At 51.7% G+C, this 22,173-nt stretch overlaps 3 protein-coding genes across 3 annotated transcripts in view; 1 reads left to right on the top strand and 2 right to left on the bottom strand.

The window, feature by feature from the left end:
- Positions 1–2,923: 2,923 nt before the first annotated feature.
- HOXD12 (homeobox D12) lies at positions 2,924–4,505 on the bottom strand. The gene is made up of 2 exons (XM_005514208.3): positions 3,804–4,505; positions 2,924–3,536 (listed from the first exon to the last, which is right to left on the bottom strand). Exons 1-2 carry the CDS (start codon positions 4,363–4,365, stop codon positions 3,298–3,300), a joined length of 801 nt encoding a protein of 266 aa, XP_005514265.1. The 5' UTR covers positions 4,366–4,505; the 3' UTR covers positions 2,924–3,297.
- A 4,203-nt stretch (positions 4,506–8,708) lies between these two features.
- HOXD13 (homeobox D13) lies at positions 8,709–11,901 on the bottom strand. The gene is made up of 2 exons (XM_005514209.3): positions 11,211–11,901; positions 8,709–10,419 (listed from the first exon to the last, which is right to left on the bottom strand). The coding sequence occupies exons 1-2, from the start codon at positions 11,899–11,901 to the stop codon at positions 10,169–10,171; spliced, it is 942 nt and encodes a 313-aa protein (XP_005514266.2). The 3' UTR covers positions 8,709–10,168.
- Positions 11,902–16,370: 4,469 nt separating this feature from the next.
- Positions 16,371–22,173, top strand: part of EVX2 (even-skipped homeobox 2) — a 7,917-nt gene continuing 2,114 nt past the window's right edge. Inside the window, exons 1-3 of the mRNA XM_065068850.1 lie at positions 16,371–19,401; positions 20,624–20,859; positions 21,510–22,173. The exon at positions 21,510–22,173 is cut by the window's right edge and continues 2,114 nt beyond it. Of these exons, the coding sequence (XP_064924922.1) occupies positions 18,978–19,401; positions 20,624–20,859; positions 21,510–22,169 (1,320 nt within the window). The 5' untranslated portion in view covers positions 16,371–18,977 and the 3' untranslated portion in view covers positions 22,170–22,173. The remainder of the gene's footprint in view (positions 19,402–20,623; positions 20,860–21,509) is intronic.

The following is a 22,173-nucleotide window of genomic DNA, read 5'->3' as shown; positions in this document are numbered from 1 at the left end:
GCTCTTTTAGGAAGCACAAAGGCATCCAGAGCCCTTCCCAATAAGCCGACTTGAGTTTGCAGCCTTATCAAACAGGAGGAATGAAGAGCACCCTCGGAAGAGCATTATCACGTTTAGTCTGCCGTCGGAATGCAAAGATGTTTATGTTGGAGTAAATAAAGGGATGGATGGTCGCCTTTATGCTGCGGGGGGACGCGGGCGTGGGCGCAGCAAGCGGGTGCCCGCTGTTCCCCTCGCACCGCATGCACCCGCACAGCCAGGGCAAGGGGAAAAATACAGTTGGACACACGAAATAATCCATCCGGAAGGCGTGGGATACATCCACCTCACTCGGGCGCATCTTCTGCACGCCCACCCAGCGTGCCGCACACGCGTGTGCACACATGTGCCCCCGGGGCGGCTCAGACGGGTGCGCGCAGGCAGAGCCGCACAGGCAGGGCGCGCCCGTGCCTGCAGCCCTGCCACACACGGGTGTGCCTCCCCACGCACTCGGGGCCACTGTCTTCGGCCGCTGGCTCAGAGGAACAGCTGAAACATGGAGCATGGGCACGCGTGAAATCATGCACCATTTTGTCCCGCCTATGTGTCTATGTGTCTTTGCGCGCCCGCAAATACGTACATCTGTGTGTGCGCGTACACAGTTACACACAACGGGCGCTGCTAAAATAAGCGCATCTGTGTATATACAAGAACATACAAACATACATAAGACACATACTTTTGCATCACATCGCAATTTAGATCCTACCTCTTCTGTTTTTTTCCCCTTCGTGGGCAATTTAGACTAGAAGCCTTAAAATAAGCCATCGTCGTGGATTATATACGTTTAATAAACAATACATTGCTTTTCACCCGAGATCCCTTTTCGGATTTCACATCACTCGTGTAATAAAAAGACTGGCTGTATTGGGGCGGCTTGGAACAGGGGAGAACAACATAAAGGGTCCATTTCTCATGGACTATAGCCAGCTGAATAGTACTCCAGGCGGGAACAAGAAAAGGGCTTTATCTGTTTCTTGCTTTTCCCCTGGCTTGCATCATTGGGGTTGCTTCCAGTTTTCTTAATTAGGGAAATGCTATTGAATGAAGAGACCTTTATTGTCCGCAATGCGCCAGCTCCCAGCACAGAGTCTGAATGCCTTGACGATTTGGAGGGACCCAAGGGTGGTGCCTCTGGTTGTAGCTGGCTAGGTGTGCATCTCCTTCCCTGGGGGAGCTCTCACTCAGCTCTGCCTCGCCCCCGCTTCTCCACTGGCAGACATCCCGCCATTAGCGAGGGAGGTTTTTGTCTGCATTGGGCAATGCGGAAAGAGTGGCCATGCTGGACGGCGAGAAAAGCGCCTCCAACTTGAGCTGGTTTTCCTTGTCCCTTCCGAAGCACCACCCGAGCATTACCTCTGAGGATCTCTGGAAAGCTTTCGGGAAATGGCTGCACTTCTGCCCTGCTAGAAGTTCGGCATTTACCTCCAAAATAATCTGGATCAGTGTGTCTTTGCACTTGCAAGCACTTGAGTCGGTAGGAGCAAAGTTCAAATATGATTCTTTAATGAAATAATGAGTTCATTGCCTTCCTGAAAGCAATAGCCCCGTGTAAATAGGTAGGTGCTTTGCACCCTCCTTGTGGTCGTTTAGTCTTTTTGCATACACCCCGAACAACCATATCTGAGCCTATTTCATATACCAGAAAATAACGCAGGCTCGCAGGCTCCACCATCGTTGTTGTTGTTGTTATTATTATTATTATTAGCAACTCAAGGTTTCGCGTGTGGAAACGCCTCTTCATTAGAAACAGATTCAGGTGGAAATCGCAGCCAAAAGTCTTTTTAATCCGGACCTAAGATTCCCTAAGATTTTTTTATTTTCTGAAATATCAGACCAAGTCGATAACTAGCATTTCCCCTGGCTCTGCAGCTCCGGCAAGCCCAAGTGCTCTAGTGCTGCGGAGGATGGCGGCAGAGAAAGCCTGTCAGCAAGATGCGGGGAAAATCGATTTAATTCTCGTTCTAAAACAATAATCCAACGGCTTGGGGAATGTTCCCAGCCCTTCTAGTTGGCTTATCCGCTGAGGTTTATATCTGGGAAAATAACCCCCGAAAGCTTTCCTCCCTTTCTCTCATAAAAACCTCTGCGGAAACGGTCAGGGGGACGGTCTCACAAAATAATTAAATACACCAAAACCTCCGGGCTCTCCTCTCTCCTGCGCCTGCAGCATCTCGGGGTGAGAGAGGGGCTCCGACTGCTCCCAGCCCTGCCCCAGCCCGGGCCTCTGCCCCGGCCCGCCGCGGCTTCGGCACTGCCCGCTCTCTTCCGTCTGTTTGCTTGGGGTAGCACTTGGACAAGGCCAAAGTCAGCGGCGCTGGAAGGTCAGGGCCCGGCTCGGCCACCGGGGGAGGCACCGGCGGCGGCGGCGCGGCGGGGACCACCTGCGACCGGCTCTGCCGCCCCCTCGGCCGCTCCGGGACCCCTCTCTCCTCCGGGGCCCGGCTGACGGAGCGGGAGGTAAGGTGGCAGAAGGGTTCTTCTTCCGAGAGAGGAACCTCTCCTGTGTGCCCCGGGATCAGCCCCGGTGGCGGCGCAACCCCAGCGGGCACACAGGGCTCCCCTCGCCCGTGCCCCTGCCGTCGGGTGGGGGAGCCGCAAGCGGAGCGGTGCGACCTGCCGCCGCCGCGGAACAGCGCGCAGGTTACGCGTGGGCCTTGCGCGGGTGTCACGTGGCCTCTCCGCCAGGCTGCGGATGGATCTGCAGCTCCGAGCGGAAGGTGGGAAGAAAAAAAAAAGGAAGAAAGAAAAAGGTTTATTTGTTAACCGTTTTGCCCCATCACTGCTCGGACAGGTTACTCCAAACCACAAAACAAGCCGGCGCCGCAGGGTCACCCTGGCGTGCAGGGCAGCAGATGAAGGAAGCAGCCAGGACTCACAGAGCTGACGTCTTTACTAGGCGTTATTCCTTTATTTTGCTGCAAAATGGTGTTTACATACAGATAAAAGAAATCGATTTTAGTTTAGCACCGCTTGTACTCTGGGGAAAGAGAGGGTAAGAAGCAGAAGAAAATCTATATACATGGAGAAATAAAGGTAAAAAGCTGATAATACATGTTTCCATGCTGGTCCGGCTTGTCTTCTTCATTTTGGCTAAGAACTCAGAGTTTGCCAATTTACGCAGGGATCCTACGCGTTTCGAGAACTTGGTTTAAATGGTAAGAAACCCCCACTCCCCGCGTTTCACTCGCGAATACGCTCTACTCTAGGGGTGAACCCTCCGGGTACAAGTTCATGCAGGAACGGGCAGACTCTGCTCTAGTACATAGAAAGCGCCTGCTCTCGCATTACTACTCTTTTCTTTTTCATTCGCCGGTTCTGAAACCAGATTTTAACTTGCTGATCACTTAAATTCAGTCTGTTTGATAGTTCTTTCCTCTTCTGTCGGTTAATAAACTCATTGAGGAGAAACTCGTTTTCCAATTCAGCAATTTGTTGTTTTGTGTAAGGTTTCCGTTTCTTTCTTGATCTCCCCTGGGTGGGACACCAAGGCAAACCTACAACAAACACGTCGATAATTTAGTGGATCAGGTCTGGATGTTAAAGAGAATATGCAAAAAAACCCGCAAGATAACAGAGCTAAACTAGGTCGGTAAATCGGGCAAAGCACATCTGACAGCACAATTTCTATCTACCTCCGAGTCGGATTAAGCAATTATCTCTCCAAATGGGTTACAGGGGGGTTACAAGGCAGTTACAGACATCTCTTAGAAAGCAAGTATCGCTAGGTCACCTCTAACTAAAGCGAGATATTTAAGGCATACCATCCTGCACTGAAGGTCTGAGGCATGACTGGACTGCTGCGGGCTGAACTGTCAGGTTCAAGTTGACGGAATTCTTGATGTCCTCCTTTAAGCTGGAAGTGCAGGAATTCACTTCAAAAAGAGCAGCCGAGCCGTGCAAACTTCTCTGCAGGCTCGAATGGTCATACTTTACAGGCTTTAAGTTGGCTGTGTGAGTAACAGTTGGGTCATTTGCAAAAGATTGCCTCTGCCTGCATCTCTCCTCTTGTTTGGAGCTCGCATCGTGGGTGTAATATTTATTGTTGTCTTCCAGGCACTCTTTGTTGCCGTTTGAGCTGATGTTGATTGGAACGGAGCCGGGGAGGTAAGGCTGCGCCGCGCCGCCGAACGCGTGGCTCTGCGGCTGGGCTGCGCACGAACTTGAGCAAGTCCACGGGATCGAGCTCCGGGGGTAGGAAATGGTGGGCAGAGCTGCCAATTGACTGCCATTAGCCCGCAAATTAGGAAAATAAAAGGAATCTGGAGATTGCAAATTCAAGAGAGAACCAACGTAGCCAGATCTGTAGAGACTGCGATCACACATTTCCAACAAAGGACTTCAGCTGTTCTTACAGCAGTATTTAGTTACAACAGGGAATAAGCGGAAAGCCTGAAACGATTGGACGAAACTTTGCAGACAGGTTCTTCAAAGCCGGTAATTTCAGCACCGCCTCCAGTCACCGAACCACAGAGTCCCCCTCTTATTTTTTTTCTTCTTCCCTTCCGCCCCCCCCCCTCCCTTTTAAAAAGTCTTATGATAACACTTTAAATATGAAAATACTCGCAAGGGGGAGGGGAAAACCTGGCCTCCTCTTCTATAAAAGTGGCCGGGGCTGGCTGGCAAATCCGAGGCGCCAGCAGAAAGATGAGGGGAAAACAAACATCTACAGAGTTGCTGAGGGACACTGTAGCCTCGGGCGCAGCCGCTGGCCCCTCCGTGCCCCTCGCCTGGCAGCACCCTCCCTGCCGGCCTCCCTGTGTCGGGGTGAAAACTGTACCCACCGCAGGCAGTAAGCTACGATGGCTCCTTCCCACTAAGGGGAAGGAGATGAGACTGTTTAGGGCACACGTATGTATTTCTGCCCCTGTACAAACGAGTACACCTTGTGTGTGAGTGTGCCCAGAACACGTATTTTGCCCGTTTTGTATATGCGTTTAACTGCAAGCAACACTTTATGCATCTGGATATGTTTGCAATTAAAATCCTAATTGATCGGAGGTTACCAGGATCGTTATTCTGTTACACTAATGACTAATATTCTTTTACGTACTCACGACCATTTTACCCCTTTTACCTTTCATCCTCACTCCGAAGCGAAGACAAGTTTTTAAACAACGCTTCTAAAACTCAGGGTCTTTAAAATACAAATCAAACATCAACAAACCGAGACTAACAACAGCAAGAACGCAGTATTACCTGAGTAAGCCGCCGAGATTCATACATACATAAATAAAGAGAATCGAAAGTCTTCCAGAAGGAAAATGCCCGTGTGTGCTCTGCAGCAGAGAGGATGTGAGTGTGGTGGCCGGCAGAGGACAGTCCGCCTCAGCTGGGTGCCCCGTTGCTATCTCCCAAGTTATGTATGAGGATTTTTTCTCCCCTGACCACAAAATTATGCCTTATAGGGTTATTATAGTGTGTGTGTGGGGGGCTATGCATATTTTGAGATTTTCGAGAGGTCAAACCAGAGCTCAGTTTTTCCCTTATCTCTTCCATTTCTCCACTAGCACCCGAGTGTGAATAAAATGATAACTGAAAGCATCCTCACGGGTGATTACTCGTGTCCATTCCCAAAGCGTGCGAGTCGTTAGACAGTATACCTCCCACGGGGGCAAGCCGAGGCCCCGTGTGCTGCACCCAAAGACACCCACAATGGGCCACGGAGCCGGAGTTCTCGGGGACGAGCACCCAGTCAGAGCCCAGCCGAGCTCCGCGGCGGCCGCGGGCGCGGCGCTCCCCGAGCGCTCCGGGCACTGCTACCCCACAGCCCCACAGGAGACTTCGAAGGCCCATCTGTCACCCGGACCGGGCTTTTCTGTGGTCGGCCTCTTTTCCAACAAGCTTTACCCTGGTTTGAGAGAGCCCAGCTTCAAGCAGAGCCTTAATGCCAGGACTTGACCACTTTCATTACTTCAATTAAAAACTCGAATCTAGTTAACAGGTAGTGTTAATTTTTCTTGTTATTGTCCAGCTAATCTTAGTGTTAATCTTGGTTTTATTTCTACGCTGAGATCAGAGACGCTGTCCCTCTTGACATTTTTCCTAATCGAATTCATCTTTCTGTTTAATGGGAAATCTGGGTAAATTCTGCGGTAATTTCATTGCCCTGGAAGAAATCTTTAAATGATTGCTCTCTCCCAGACCACACAGGACCACACAAGCACCGCTGGAGGATATTACTGACCGCTGCCTTTAATTTTTATTGTTTGAGTTATGTCTACCAATTGAATCTCCCTCTTATTAGCTCTTGTTTTCTGCTTTTCTTTTTTTTTTTTTTTTTTCTCCTCCCCGAAAGGATGGGTAATAATTTCTTTTAATAATTGCCTTTAATGAAGAAGCTGACTCTGTTTTTCGGTTCTCGGAAGACAGAAGGCACGTTTGTGTTCAAAGACTATATTTTTGCCCGCAATAAACACAAGGAATGGATGTGAGTTCCCAGTTACCGGAAAGAAAGGTGACACTTCAAACTAACTTTTATGGGGCTAGAGAAAACAGAGCTTTCAATTAATGCTCTACTCATCTGTAATTGCTAATTAATACCGCGAAAAAAGTACGAAAAACAAAATCTGGACTACTGGAGACACTTATAGCTGCGGAAAGCGATGTTTATGTTTAAATCTGTAGGGAAAAGAACTGACAGAAACATCTTGTTCCCGGGGCGGCTGGCCGCTGCCGCGGTGCGTACAGCCTCGGACGAGCTTGTGCTGATTTTTCCAGCCACAGCCGGCTTCTGGTTTGGGGGGCGGCGTTTTCATGCCGCGGGTGTCCCCCTGCCTGTACAGGAAATATCACCGCTGAGGAGCAGAGCGACCCGGAGGGCTGCTTTCACACGCTGCTTTCCGCTCCTTTTTTTTTCTCCTTCGATTTTTTTTCCTTTGTTGTTGTTTTTCTTTTGTTGTTGTTTTTAGCTAGGCAACCGGATCGGCCTGAACATCAGAGCTGACCACACGTTACATATTCTCCCAGTTATACAGATGAAGGTTGCTCTGCGTGTGACCGAGGAGTCTCCCTCCCCCATTTATCACTCGGAAACGCAGCTCTTGAAGCGAGGTGACGGGTTTCCCTGCCTATGCCGGGGCTTGTCCAGGAGATGGCAGGATTGCCTCAGACATGGCTCGGAAATCGCGCTGCCTGACAGGAACCAAGCTCCATGATAGCTGCGGAGACGAGCCGGCCGGCCTGCAATGCATCATTGTGCCACTGCGCATTTGCAATTCACTTTGTCGAGGTACATATTAATTATCTGTAATAATGCGCGCTATATTTCAGGCGAACCATTATGCGATCTTCTCTAAACACGAGCTGCTGTGACCAGCTGCAGCTGGGGCTGCGCGGCAGCAGTCCGGATCCGTGCCCCCGGACGAGGACGGAGGAACGCGGAGCCCCGGGGCTCGGCCGGGTCCCTGTGTTCTGGGAAGACCCCAGGCTGTAGGCATGGGCATTTTGAATAACGTGCCTCAATGCCCCAGCTCCAGACTTCAGAAGCCCTTTTAATCTGCACTGGTAGGTGGACAGACTGATGTGCCCCGGCTAGCAGCCCCGGCCTATCCTTCCTCCTGGCTGTAGCTGCTGGTTTCTTAATGTTTCTGCACGTTGTTACGAGAATAAAAGGCGACTCCTCTCCATCTGGTACCGATTTGCCAGCCAATTCGGGTTTCCTCCTGCCCTGGGAAGGGAGCTTTGGCCGCGGCAAAGCTGCATCTTCTGAGAGCCCGGAGACCGGCAAAGCCAAAGGTTAAGCCTGGAAGGGGGAAGGGAACAGCCCGCGACGGCTCCGCGGCCGGGAGACACAACAGCAGTGCCCGGCCTTCCGTCTGCGGGGGTGGACTCGCTGGGCTGATAAACATTTCCACAATTAATAGGACCGAAGTATGTGTGGTTGGGGAGAGGAGAGGTGCCAAAGGCGGGGAGGAGGGGGAGAAGAAGAATTTAAAACGTTCAGAGAAAACAAGTCTGCTTCATCAGAGAGGGCTGTTCCAGGTACTCGAATAGTGTGCCTCACAAGTCTCCTCTCTCCTCAGAATCAAACAAAAATGCACTTTGCCACAAAATCTAAACTGGCCCGACATGGATTTTTTTTCCTGTCCATTCGGGGAAAATAAACGCCTCAAGAGCCATGAAAGTAGAAGCGGAAGAGAAAGGGGAAGGAAGAGGGCGGAGGAGGCGGAAGATAACTCCCTCTGGACCAGCCGGTTGCGGAGTCAAGGGAGAGGCGCCGCCCCGGGCCGGCCACCCCCGCCGCCGCGGAGCCCCGCGGGACAGCGGCAACAGCTCGTGCCGGCTTGGAAGGGGAAAACAAAGGGAGACTGGGCCGCCCTCAGCCACCGGGCACCAGGCAGGCAGAGCCGGGCTCTGGCAGCAGAGGGCAAAGATAGACTGCCCCCACTGTCCTCTGCCTCCCACCCCGGGTATTTCCCGCCGGCAGCATTTTTTTCCCCAAAAAACCCTTTCCCCAACGGCAAGGCGCTTTCGGATACGCCTTTCTCTCCTTCAACGCGCCTCGCATGGCATCTACTTTTCCTTTCCCAAGCAACATGACCTAAAAATGGCCCTGGGAAGATCCCAAGCAAGCTTCGAGCCCGTGAAATGCCTTGCTGGTAAAATAAGGCGAATTTCTTAGTCTCTTTTTATGTATATGGAAAAGAAATCCTTTTATTAACGACGATTCAATATCAGTTTGGCAACATTGTTAACAGCTTGGAAGTTCAGTCCATATTTCCAACACAAAGTAAAAGCAGACTTTAAGACAAGGAAATAAAAGGATATGGTTTATGGAGAAATAGTCCTACCGTATGTCTTACCCACATACACTGGTAATCAAAGTGTTTAGAGCAATAGTATATTATAATAAATAATACTAGTTCGGAACACACACCTTTTAATAATTAATCGAGGCACCTTAACAGAGAAGATATCGCTTGTCTCTCCTAGTAGTTGACTAGCGTGTCTGATCACCCTGTCTATATCATAACATGTACACTACGTTTAAAAGAATACAAAATCGCCAAAATCCTAGCCTTTCGGCCTGTATAAATTATGGCGCCTTTTGAAATGCCTTATTTATTGCTTCTGTATTTAACACCCGTTTATTTTTGTAAATTAAAAGTTATTGAGGAACTTCAATTCTCCGACCAGGGGGCATTTTTTAAAAGCCGTGGAGGGAGAAGAGTCTTGCAAGACAGTCGAGACAGGATATTTTACACAAGGTCTGCGCAGGTTTATACACACCTCTGTAGCGTCAGCTTTCCCCCTGACTGCAGGACGAACCGGCCCATCAGTCCCGCCGAAAGGGCTTCCCCGAGGTGCCGCGACCTGCGCCCTTGCGGAGCGCCCAGCGCCCGGCCCCAAACACCTCTGCCCGGCAACCGGCGGCTCCTTTTTCAACCAGGAAATATGAAATTATTCCAATGAAAACGAAACCGCACCAAAAATAAAAGGAAAAGAAAAAAGAAAATAAACCAAAACCGCAAACCTGCAAAAGCGGAAAGAGCGGTGGGACGTGCCTGGGACTGTGCTTTGCACCCCGCAACAGCTCAGGCGGATTCTCTGTCCCTCGAAAAGCACTAAAAAGTTCGGCTGCAGAGTTACCCCTCCACGCAATTCACAATTCTCCTCGGGTTCCAGTGACCTCAGCGGGTTTTGGCAGCAGCCGGACGCTGCCACTGGTCCGGTTTTCTTGCATTTTCCGATTGATTTTTTTTTTTTTCTCGGCATGTTTTGAGGTTTTAGATAGCAAATCAAACATGACACTTTTTGGCACTTGCTGTTGTTTAGAGAAAAAAAAATTACAGAACTCCCCCGAAAAAGTTAAGCATTTAAGAAAGTTATATCTGTAACTGTTCAACATATTTAAATTCCTTTATACTGGCCTAGAGGGAAGAATAGAAAATATAATTAATATTAATATTATTATTTTCGAAAGGAAGAAACAGACCTATAATTCAAGATTTGTCAGCACTCCCGTCCACTGAGAGAAAAACGCTGACTTTCATGGAAAACAATTCCCGAAATTTCGCCACCGCTGGAAGGAGGAAAAAAAATTAAATATATTTTTCAAGTCTTTCCAAAAGTCTTTAGCTGGTCGTAAATTGAGTTTATATATCCATCACTGTCCACAACTAATAGATCAAGATACATTGTCTTTCAGTTTGGAGACTATTTTCTTATCCTTCACTCTCCTGTTCTGAAACCAAATTGTAACTTGTCTCTCAGACAGATTTGTGGCTGCGGATATCCTTCGCCTCTTGTCCTTGTTAATGAACTTGTTAATGGCATATTCATTCTCGAGTTCTTTAAGCTGCAGCTTTGTGTACGGCACTCGCTTCTTTCTCCCACGCCGGTAGACACACATATCGGGCTGGTTTAGTGCAACGTCCCCTATTGTAAAAGACATTACGTGAAAAATTAGAATTTTATTACAGGCGTTTAAAGCTTTACCGATACTTGTTGGGCACTGGTTTTCACGGGCAAATAAATAATGCCGGGTTGTTTACAGTTTATTATTATTTACACTGCCACATTATTTGCACGTTAGTAAAGCACGAAAGCCTTGATGGACTGTCATCACTTTTCAGGCATGCATCGCTAGCAAGCATGCAGGACGGCCGGGGCATTGGCTGGGGGGCCGAGCGCAGGTCGATCCTGACAGTGCACACACACAAATCGCTTTGGCGTGTGCTTCCCCGGGTTTGTTTGCATGTGGTTTGTGCCTGTATGCCCTCACTACTCGCAGTCTTTTATGTGCTCTGGGGCCGGGTCAATCGCCAGCCAGAGAGACAGAGGAGCACAAGCCTTCGAGCCATCGTCCTGCAAACTGCAAACGCGAACACAAACCCTGACACCGAGAGAAGAAACAGGCGAAGGAGACCGAGGCCGCTCCGGGACCCGCGGGACGGGCTCCGAGGCCCTGTCGCTGGTTGGCGGGGGGCTCTAGGATCTGTCCCGCGCGGTGGAAAGCAGAGGCTGAGGTTTTCTCAGGGGTGGGGGGGGGGTGGGGAAGGAAAAAGGAAAATCCACCGGCCTCCGCTCTCTCTCCCCTCTATGCATGTCTATGCAGCGTGTCCAGCTCGGCAGGCCGCCCCTGCAGCCCAAAGGACGGGCTAGGGGACTGGCGGGCGGAGAGGTGCGGGGGGGGGGTTCAGTTCAGACCATTTATCTCCTTCTCGTACCTGGAAAGGATGATTTCCAAAAGTGTGAGCTCTGTGTCTGATCTTTGGCACAATAAACCTGACTATTCCAGCCATTAGCCAGAGTCCAAGACTGATAGCCCTCCATTGATATGTATGTTTCGTGTCTCGGTTCCCCAGAGCCAAACGTTGAGACCATGTCTATGTACCCAGGAACGTGCTGGTAGGGGGTTGTATAGCCCTGGTAGAAGGACACTTCCTTCGCCCTGGAGGAGACTTCATTGGCTGGGACACTCGTGCTGGTCAGACTGGAGACGTCCATGTACTTTTCCACGGGAAAGCCGCCAATGGAGGCATGGGGGGGAGACTTCAGGGCGTTTTGCTGGATCCCAACCCCGTGGGACATCCTGCAGCTATAGTATCCATTGCCAAAGTGATACCCATAGCCGAGTGCGGGGGCGGTGGCCGGCGCGGTGGAGCCCGGGCAGTCCTTGGCCGGGGGGTCGGCCCTCGCTGCCGCCCCCGAGCGCTCCCCTCCGCCGGCGTAGGCGAACCCCGAGGCGGCGGCAGCAGCGGCAGCGGCCGCTCGGCCCGTGTGCGCCGCCCCAAAAACGGGCGAGGAGAGAAAATTACGGCACTGCCCGGAGGCTCCGCCGCCGCCGCCGCCGCCGCTGCTGTCACCGCGCAGTCCGTCCATCTCCCAGGTCGCTGCTTTGCTCATGGCCTTGCACATCGCGGGCGGCGGCGGCTCGGTCCCCGGCCGGGCATGATGCAAATGGTTATTTGCCTCCAACAGGTTGGATCCTGGCGGTACGTTTATAAAAACGAAGTCCAGGTTGGGAGGGGGGACGGGGTGGGGGCGGCCGGCTCCAGATTAGTTTGCCGCAGCCCGGGGGGCTGCTCATAGGCTGCCGTCGAAACATGTGACCGTCCCGCTGCCCGCACTGCCCCTTTCGCCTCGCAGCCCCTCGGTCCGCACCGACGGCGTCCCCCCTCCCTTCCCACCTCCGTTCCGCCGCCGCGCTCCCGCCCCGACACGGCCCCGGCGCTGGGGAGGGGTTGGGCAGACGGGCGACGGTGATGCCCCCCGGGCCAGCCTCGCCCCCGTCGCTCTTACCGCCCCCTCTTCCTCCTGCCCGAGGCTTCAAAAGGGCCACAGGAAGACCCTTGGTCCGCGGGCAGGGGTCATTTTGAAGCCGAGGGCAGGGGTCTGACCAGATCCCCTGAGAGACCTTCCCCAGCTCATTGTTGTGTCTGCGGCAGTGGGAAAAACCCGGCAAGGTCTTTGTAACCCATCCGCCCCATCTGCCTCTTTCCAAGCGATGTATGGAGGATAAGGGCTTTGTTATAGGGGAGCAGGGGTTCCCTGCCTCCACTTAGCCCTCGTCCATGGGAGAACTTCCCTTGGCCCCCCCAAATATTGCTACCAGCCAGGAAAAGGCATCGGGCCTGTGCTCAGAGCAAGACGCTAAACCTGGCACTCATTAGATGTGGCTTTTTTCCCCTTGCAGTGTCAGTTCATGTGGTAAGGCAGCCTAGTTAAAACGCAGTGTTCGCTTATGCTGACGGTTGTTCTGGGGGTGAGTTCCCAAGACTGTGACAAATCCTTCTGTCGTCTCTTTCGACTCTCCCGCTGAGTCAGGATGGAAATTGGAAGAGCGAGAAGAACTGGGAATTGAATGAGCTCCGAAGACGTGTTCCAACCCCAGCCCCAGCTCCAACGCCAGCCCCTGCCCCTTCGGGCCGGCTCCTGTCGCTCCGCAGTTGCGTACTGCAAACACGTAACCCTCTCTCTGGCGCGGAAGGCAACAAGTTGCTGGGAAAGGCGGCAGCTCCGCGAGAAGGACGGGGAAACGCCGCGGCAGCTGAAAAGAATATAGCTGGGCCGTATTTATTGTCCCAACGGAGGCTCAGCCGCAAGAGAGAAAAGAGGCAGCTGCCGTGTAGTTGAAAGTCAGCGTTGACACAGTTTCGGAGTTGGGGTGCCCTTGCTGAGCAGACTGGGCAGGCAGCGGCGGGGCCTCCGGACTACTGGCAGCCGCGGAGAGGCCGAGTGGCAGAGAGGTCGCGCAGCAGCCGCCCGCCCCGCAGCCCTGCTTTGTAGCCGGTCTAATAGTCGTTGGCAATTTGTGGAAGCGATCATTAGCTATAACCACTTAATTGCTATTAGTCTTTCATAATCAGCTAAGAAGTGAGTCAGATGTGATTACGTGTTTCTCACGGGTGTAAGCCGAATCAGTATTTACTCTCAGGATACGAAACCCTATATGATTAGGAGGATGGTTTGTGGAGGCACAAGTTTCCCATCCTTTTATGTCCCTGCACGCAGCTTTCTAGTGAAAATATTGCTAACACTTTGAATTCCGGAGAAAGAAGAGACTTTATTTCTCCAGACATATTTCCCGTTTTGTTTCCTCTTGCAATAAATGCGGTGAAATTTTGTCTCCTGTCACGTCATTTTAAATAAGGCAGCCGAAAGAAAGGAGAATCTAAAGCACAGGGCTTTGGAGATTGTTGAGCTCTGTTGCATCAAAGCAAATCATGGTGCAGCCGCAGCGACATCCGCAGAGCACCTCAGCCCTCCCGAGACCTCTGCTCCAGCGAGAGCCCCTCGGTATCCCTGAAAACTGTGTCTTTGGATGAGTTTATGACCAACGACTTCAATTTCGTAATAAGCCGTTTTGTAGAGGGTGTAGAAAACAGCACTGCCTTGCGCGGCAGGATATTATGCACGCGAATAAAAATAATGAGCTCATGAGCCAAGGTCGGATCGCTTTGAGCATCCACCCAGTTTACAAGTGGCAGGACGCGTCCCACGCCCCGAAACCCGGGGGCAGTGCTGCGGCCCTGTCCCCGCACATCCGCTATCCGGGGAGGACAGTCCCGATGGAGACTTCGCTCCGCGGCAGGCAGGGCGACGTACCGACCTTGCCGGGCTTCTGCCTGCAGGACAGTCCTCGCCTTCCCCCAGCGCTGGCTCTGCAGATGCCCAGCGCCTCGCGGAGACGCACCGCATTTTCCATTGACACACTGGACGGGAATCTGCACAGATAGCATCGCTGCAGAAAGTGTTTGTGTTCAGCCCCTGAAAAAACAGGTGTTTTTTTTTTTTTTCTTCCCTGAAATTATCTCATTTCCTCAAATACATGTGCAGTAATTTAACACAGTTAAGACTCCATAAGCTTTTAGTACAGGCTCTTAGTATTTGCTGTCTGCCCTCTGCCTGGTCTCTCCCAGGAAAAATAATCCAGTTTTTCCATCACCTACCTCGCCAGAATTTGCCGATGGTAACAATATTTTTACGATGTCTCTTCTCTTGCTAGTGTTTGCTCCAGAAAACAAAAGCAAACACGAACACATATTTCCCAAACACCTTTCCCAGAGCAAACGAAGTATGCAAATGAAGAGAAAAGCAATCCATTTACATTTATCAAAAAACTTTTCCCCATGCCCACTGCGTTCCATTGTTACTTTCTAACCTGTGTGGACTTTTAATAGTATAACAGAAGAGAGGAGCTTTCGTTATCTACCACGCCTTAAAAAAAAACAAAAAAATAAAATAAAAAGCCAGTTACAGTACTGAAAAGATTTAGCACCAAAGCAGGGAAAATAGTTGTGGGTTTTGTGTTTGTTTTTGTTTGTTTGTTTGTTTGTTTTTCCTCCAGATATATGTCATAGCTTGTTGTGTGTTTATTCATGTCAACTTTAAAAACCGATTTCGAGTGGGAGAAAGTTTTCTCCCGACACCCTGCACAGCCTTTCAGCACATGCGGGAGTTGAACTTGAGCTCTCGGGTCACGGGCTGGTGCTGGCCGGCCCCTGACTCCCTGACTCCCCTGACTCTGCTCTGAAGCAGCGCGGGGACCTCGGGGACGCTGACCTGGGATGAGCTCGCCGACCTGCCTCAGCTGCCGGCTGAAACGAAACGTCGGCCGAACAGCTTCGCGGCCGGAGTAACGCTTTCTCGTTTAAATTAAAACCGGTTTGCGTGCAAAAGCAGCCCCAGAAGACATCGTGTAATCATTAACATTGCAAAGCGAGCGCCCGCGGGATCTCAGCCTGTATAGCGGGGGGAGGGACGATGCTGCAGGGCCCGCGTGACTCGGGAACATGCTGGCTCCGTTTCCTTCACCTCTCTCGGGTGACAGTTCGCAGAGAATCAGGCCTGAAAGGAGAATTGAACGTCCCGAGTTTGGCTCTTTACATGCATGTAGGCATGAGGCGGAGAGTCGCGGCTGAGCGGGGGTACGGTGGGTGCGCTGCCAGGGCGCGGAGTTGCGCTGTCGGTGTCCTCGGGAGGGCAGCGCCCGCGGCTCCTTCGCGCATTGCCACCAATGCACCGCCAGGTGGCGCCGCCTTGCACGCCGCCAGTGCTGCCGCGGGCGCTGAGCGCACTCCTCGGCCCTGAGCGGAGTCCCTCGGGGCAGCCCCCACTCCCGCGGCGCTCGCTTGGACACAACCCCCCTCAGCCCCACACACCCGCGACCAGAGCAACACCAGGTGCTCAGACCCCGCGAGGGGCGACCCGGAGAACTTGCGCTGCCGCCGATGGCCCGCCTGCGCTGCTCGCCGCCACGGGCCCCTGTTGGCAGCCTGCCCCTCCGAGGAGGAGGAAGCAGATATTCCTGTTCGTCTTCCCAAGCACGCTCTGAGCGGTGAAAAGCTGGCCGAGATGTTGTTTGGCTGATTTAACACGAACTTCATTTCAATTAAGTTGTGTGACCTGTTTTTCCTGGCTCCGGTTTAATAAACGAGCACTGAAATATTCTTTGATGCCTTGAGCAATAACTTTCAAGGTAAAAATGAAAAGAAGTTTGGCCACAGGCCTAAGCAGCTATTTAAACTTACAAGAACAACTGAGTAAACAGCGTCTAACAAAACCTTCCATATTTTAGCGGTCTCTGTGACTTCCTCCCCCTTTGCTCACTAATGTCACTGTAATGCCGGAGGTTCTTTAGATTGAGCTGTGGGTTTTGAACTATAAACATATGCCAAAAGGTTTTTAGTCTGTGCTGTTGCTTTTGGGAAAACAAAACAAGATAAAAAGATAAACATCGGTGCAGTAAATGCATCTAGTTGGCTGGGAATATAAATATCAGATGACTAGTTTATTAGTGAGTTGACGGTTGGGGGTGTGCTGATAAACTGCATGGTGGGGAACGGGCTTGCTACCGCACATCTATTTAGAGGAAGATTATTAGCGTATTTTACTACATGTTATTTCCCTTGCTTTATTTTAAGTCACATTGTACGTAACCTAAGGTATCAGTATTATTTAAAAGGTGCAAAATATAAAATAACACTAATAAAGATGTAACTTGTAACATGTAACTTGTTTCTCTCACATCGAGGCTTTTCATAGTCTTTTTCCACCGCTCTGAACAACATAAAAAGCGTCCCATCTCTCTTAGTAGTGCAGTAACAGTTCTGGAGTCTAAAGATGTGCCGGCTTTGGTTGTGCGCACACACGAGTGCCTCGGAGATCTGCTATCGCGGCTGCGGTTTTCCGAAGAGCAGGGGGAAAGTTGCTCGCCCTGTTACAGCCTTTAAGAAAACAGACGAGGGCGCCAAACGACAGCAATAAACCAGCCGCAGGCTTCCGCTCCGCCTCCCGCCCCGCCGGAGCAGCCGGCTGCTACGGCAGGCGAAGCGGGGGCTTCGGGACCCCGGCACGGCTGGGTGTCCCGGGCCCGCCGGGCGGTGCGGTGCCTGCTGCCGCCCGCGGGGAGCCCGCTCGGCCACGCTCAGCAAGGTCTGAGCTGGGGTGTAACAGCGGGACACCCTCCGCCCCGCCGGGAGGGCAGTGCAAAGCCCCCCGCCCGGCCCGGCCGGGGGGAACCCAGGGGAAATCGTGTACCGGTTCTCCCCGCCGCCCCGCGGCTTGTATCCCACTCCACTCCCTCGCCGTCGTCCCGCTCCACTGCCGCGCCCGCGAGGAGGAAAAGTTGATATTTACTTTTGTCTGTTTTGGGGGCTGTAATACGCAGGACACCACACTGCAGTCGAAATTCATATTTCAAAGGGCTAACATAAAACTCTCATTAATTGAGGGGTGGATTCTGCAAACAACGCTTAGAATGTTTTCTAAATATTCGCTGGAATGTTTAGGGAGACTTTAACACTTTTTTTTTTTTTTTTTAATCTATCATATGTGTCATTTTCGAGCTATGAGTAGTGCGCTAGAGCATAACTTAAGAGATGTATGTAAATAACTTTAGCGGGAACATCTCTTCTCGGAAAAAAAAAAAAAAATCAAACCCGCGTTTAATCACAGGAAACATTAGGTTGTTTCTCCGGGCGATGAAATTCAGATTCCCAGGGTCTAAATACTAGATGATGTGAGTGAAAAAAATCATGGCGAGCATAAAGGTTGGGCACTTCAGAGATGCTAAGGAGAGATGCAAAGGATTTATCTTCGTTTAAATGGTTGCTATCAGCGTCATTATTACTAACAAAGTTATCACTGAAGGGAGACTTCCTGACCGCCACGTCTGCCGAGCGCCGCAGACCGTGTCCACTGCAAGGAGCGGAGGGATGAGATCCCTGAGCCACAGGTAACTTCGGAGAGAGGGTGCTAAAGGTGAAGTCTCTGCTAGCTAGAAGCCTGTGGGCGATGAACCCCCCTCATTTATATTCTTAATTTCTAAATGCGTAGAGTTTATTGGCCGTGGGGAGGGAGGAAGCAGAGGGCTGGAAAGAAACTTGCCGGGAGGATGAAATCGCACGGCCGCGGAGTGTTCTAAATCACAAATATATTTAATGTTCTTCGATTATTTCTCCCCCGTCATCAGCCAGTGTTGTCCCAGAGGGAAGAAGCGGGCTATCTTCTTCGATAAGCAGGATTATAGAAAGTAAAAAGGAGATCACATTTATGGACACAACGAATAAAAATATATTAGAATTATAATATATTACATTATAATAAATATTTTAATTTCCCGGCAACTGCTGTAAGTGTACTCGAATTGGTGCGTGCCGGCAGTACCGGTCTTTTAAAGTCTGGATATAATGTTTGCGCGTGTGAGGGGGTGCGTGGGGGTGTCAGTGTAAATTCCTAAATAAAAGTACTAATGTGACCTAGAAATTGCAAGAAAAAAGTAAAGAGAAATCAATGGCAGGATGTTCTCTGTCCTCTGGTTGTCTTCCAGCATTTCGTCGCGTTGTGATCTAAAATTCGCCTTAGAAATATTAATAAAGAAAAGCATTATCTAATATTTAGCATGTAGCTCTGTCCGAGGACAAATGAGAAAGAAGCTGCATCATTAGGACCTAAAAGGCAACAAAACAAAAATCAGAGCATAATGATGCACCTAAATGAAGGGGGAAATGTTGCAGAGCTCATTTTATTAATCAGACTGTCAATTCCACCCCAGAGGCCAAACCCCAGAGCAATTCAAGCAAGATCTGATCAAGCTAAGGACAAGAGCTTTACTCCTCACTTCTTGTCTTTCTTTCTTTCCACCTGGATATATTTGTCTGCTCTGAAGCCGCCTTCATTATCCACTGACAGGAGCTTGTATTTATTTGCTTATAAACCTGTTACAATAAATGATTATTCGAACAGCGTCATTCATACCTTAATGACGAGCACCACTTTTTGATGAATGACATTTCGGGCTAGAAAGGATGTATGGGTCATTTTGACCAGTCATTCCCTCGCTTTGGCATCCCACAATTTTTACGCCTCCCTCAAAAAGAGATAATAATATTTAGAGACACTTGCCGGGCTGAATGTGAATTAGCCCCTGCTGCAGCTCATCATTAGTACAGGACCAGCCCTGCAACTTTGACATTTTTTATAAAGCTGAGATGATGGAAAGAATAAGAAAAGAGATGATCCTGATGGAGAGAGGGCTGCACAGCCCTACAGCTGGCAAAAGGCTCTCAAATTTGTCAGACTCAGCTGGAAATGCGGTGCTGGAGGCCCTTGAAAATTCTCCGCACAGTGGTCGCCTCAGCCCGAGACTGACTGCCGCCTCCCTGCACAGCGCTATAGGGGACATCTCCACCAAAGGCAAATTTGAAATAGACACTTTATTCAATCTTCAGCATCCGAGCAGTGAAAGCACCGTCTCCTCCGAAATCCCGCCGTCGGACAGCAGGAAGAAAATCAGCCTTTATTCCGAAGTTGCTCAAGAGGCAGATATGAACAGTGATGTGGAGGTAGGCTGCTCCGCGCTCCGCTCCCCAGCCAGCCTGACTTCCTCGCAGCTGAAGGAAAACAGTAACAAAGGTAACTCTTCCTTTATGATCTCCATCTAAGCCCCGCATTTTGCCAACCGGCTTTAAAAAACAAAGCAAACCTACCGCCACCGCCAAAGTTGCTCTCCTCTGCACCGGCGCTCTTTCTTCTGCGAAGATAGAGCTCCAGGCTGTAAAATATTATTGCAATTACTGCGCTCTCCCGATAGCCGAGACACACTGCCCAGGCAGTTCCTGTGCGGGTGCATGTCTGTGTGCATGCCCAAATCCACTGGTATGTAGATATATATCCAGAATAGATGTGAGTACAGATATCCACCCACCTATGTTTAGGGAAATATTTCTCCTGATTTTTCCTCACGCTCTTGGAGCTCTCGGCGTCTCTCGAGCTGTATGCATGTGTATATACATACACAGATTAAATTAGAGACAGAGAGAGGAGTGCGAGGAAACTACCCATATTTTCCTGTGTGTGTCCTTCTCTGTGTATATGCAACGTGCTGTCTTGTGTCCACCTCAGGGTAACTGAGCATTGTTCACTTTCCCCCTGTTTATAACAGAGGGTTTGAAACAGCCCCGTCTCTTTCCCGCTTTGCGGGGCATAGTGATGGACGATGGTTGTTATTATTGCTGTAATTGGGGAGGGGGAGCCAGGTGAGCGCTGGTTTTCCTAGGGGCCATAGTGCATGCCTTTTTTGTCAAATATGCCAGAGAAGGGAAAGGATCCTCGACGTAACAGTGGAGAAAAGAAAAAACAACAACAAAAAAAAGCAAGCTTTTATGGCGGGTCCCGTTTCGTGTCTCTCAAACGAAAATAAGAACCGCAGTCGATGGGTGAAATGCGAGCGCCGAACGCGGGCTCCTCGCAGCCCTGCGGAGACCCGCCGAGCTCGGGCTCGAGCCCTCGCCGCTCTCCCCGTGGCTCAGCTGGCCTGCAATCACCAAACCAAACCCATTTAACGGAGAATAACGCGTTTATTAAGTGGCTGAAAAAGAAAAAAAAAAGAAAAAGAAAAAAAAAACAAAAAAACCCAAACCATAGCACCCCCAAAAAAAGAACCCCAACCAAACAAAACCCCAAACCAAAAGAAAACACCACGAACCCCTCAAAAACAGACTATCGATTCCGTTAGCAGCAGCGATTTGTTAGAATGACAGCTGGCCTTAAGGACGGCGGTGCAGGGCCCGGCCCGGCCGGGAGGGCTTGGGGGCCGCCCCGCCGCCCGCTCTCACCCCGTGCGCTCTCCCCTCAGGCTACACTGAGAGCAGCCCGGCGCCGAGCACCCCCGCCGCCGCCCCCTCCGCCAGCATAGGCAGCCTGCACAGCGGCTCGGCGGCGGGGGCCGACCAGGTGCGTCGATACCGCACCGCCTTCACCCGGGAGCAGATCGCCCGCCTGGAGAAGGAGTTTTACCGCGAGAACTACGTGTCGCGGCCGCGGCGCTGCGAGCTGGCCGCCGCCCTCAACCTCCCCGAGACCACCATCAAGGTACAACACTCCCCGCGCCCCGCTGAGCCTCCCCGGCCCCGGCGCAGCCCCGCGGTGCCCGGCCTCATCGGGCTGGCTGCCGGCTTCACGCTTTGCTTGATGGATTCGCCGGGCCCTTAACGGTGATCATCCCTTGTGCTCCTTTGCTTCTCAGCACATTGAAGTTTTTATTTGCTTAAACCCCATTATTATTATTATTATTATTATTATTATTATTATTATTATTATTATTATTATTATTATTATTATTATTATTAATAATAATAATAATTTTCATCGTCAGTTTTTATTGTGTTAGCATATTTCCTAAAGAAATGAGGAGAGAGAAAATAAACAGCTGTTAAACACGGGGGGATGAGGGCGTCAATACTGTAAAGTCATAGTCCTGCTTTGGAGGGAGGGGATGACTCAAGGGAAAACGTTTATTCAGATCGAAGTTCCTACCCGGGCCGAGGGGGACCGGTTGTCTTGAGCGAGGTCACAGATAATTGCTCCGGGCTGGAGACGGGTCGCCTACAAGGGAGGCGGCGGAGGCGTAGCCGCGGGCCCCGCCGCGTTGGCGGTGGCTGTCGATGGGTGCTGTCGGCGGAAGCTGGTGCGGAGGGGCGCGGAGCGGTGCTGAGCCAGGATGTACTTGTCTCCCCGCGCAGGTGTGGTTCCAGAACCGGCGGATGAAGGACAAGAGACAGCGCCTGGCCATGTCCTGGCCCCACCCGGCCGACCCCAGTTTCTACACTTACATGATGACCCACGCGGCGGCCACGGGCAGCTTGCCGTACCCCTTCCACTCTCACGTCCCGCTCCACTACTACCCTCACGTCGGGGTCACCGCCGCCGCGGCCGCTGCCGCTGCCTCAGGGGCCGCCGCCGCGCCCTTCGCCACCTCCATCCGCCCGTTGGACACCTTCCGCGCCCTCTCGCACCCCTATTCACGCCCGGAGCTGCTCTGTAGCTTCCGACACCCCGGCCTCTACCAGGCGCCGGCCGCCGCCGCCGCCGGCCTCAATAGCAGCGCGGCCGCCTCGGCGGCGGCGGCGGCTGCGGCAGCGGCGGCGGCGGCGGCGGGTTCTGGGCCGCCGGGTGGCTCGGCTCCCTGTTCCTGCCTCAGCTGCCACAGCAGCCAGACGGCAGCGGCGGCGGCGGCTGCGGCCTCGGCGCTGGGTTCGCGGGGCGCCGCCGCCGCCGACTTCCCGTGCACGGCGGCGGGGCAGCGCTCCGAGAGCGGCTTCCTGCCCTACTCGGCCGCCGTGCTCAGCAAAGCCGCGGTTGCCTCGCCGGACCAGCGAGAGGAGGCGCCGCTCACCAGATAACTGC

Source organism: Columba livia, chromosome 7 (assembly GCF_036013475.1).
Source record: "Columba livia isolate bColLiv1 breed racing homer chromosome 7, bColLiv1.pat.W.v2, whole genome shotgun sequence".
Lineage (NCBI taxonomy): Eukaryota > Metazoa > Chordata > Aves > Columbiformes > Columbidae > Columba > Columba livia.
Note: the sequence above shows the minus strand (reverse complement) of the source record. Positions and strands in the feature narration are given on the sequence as shown.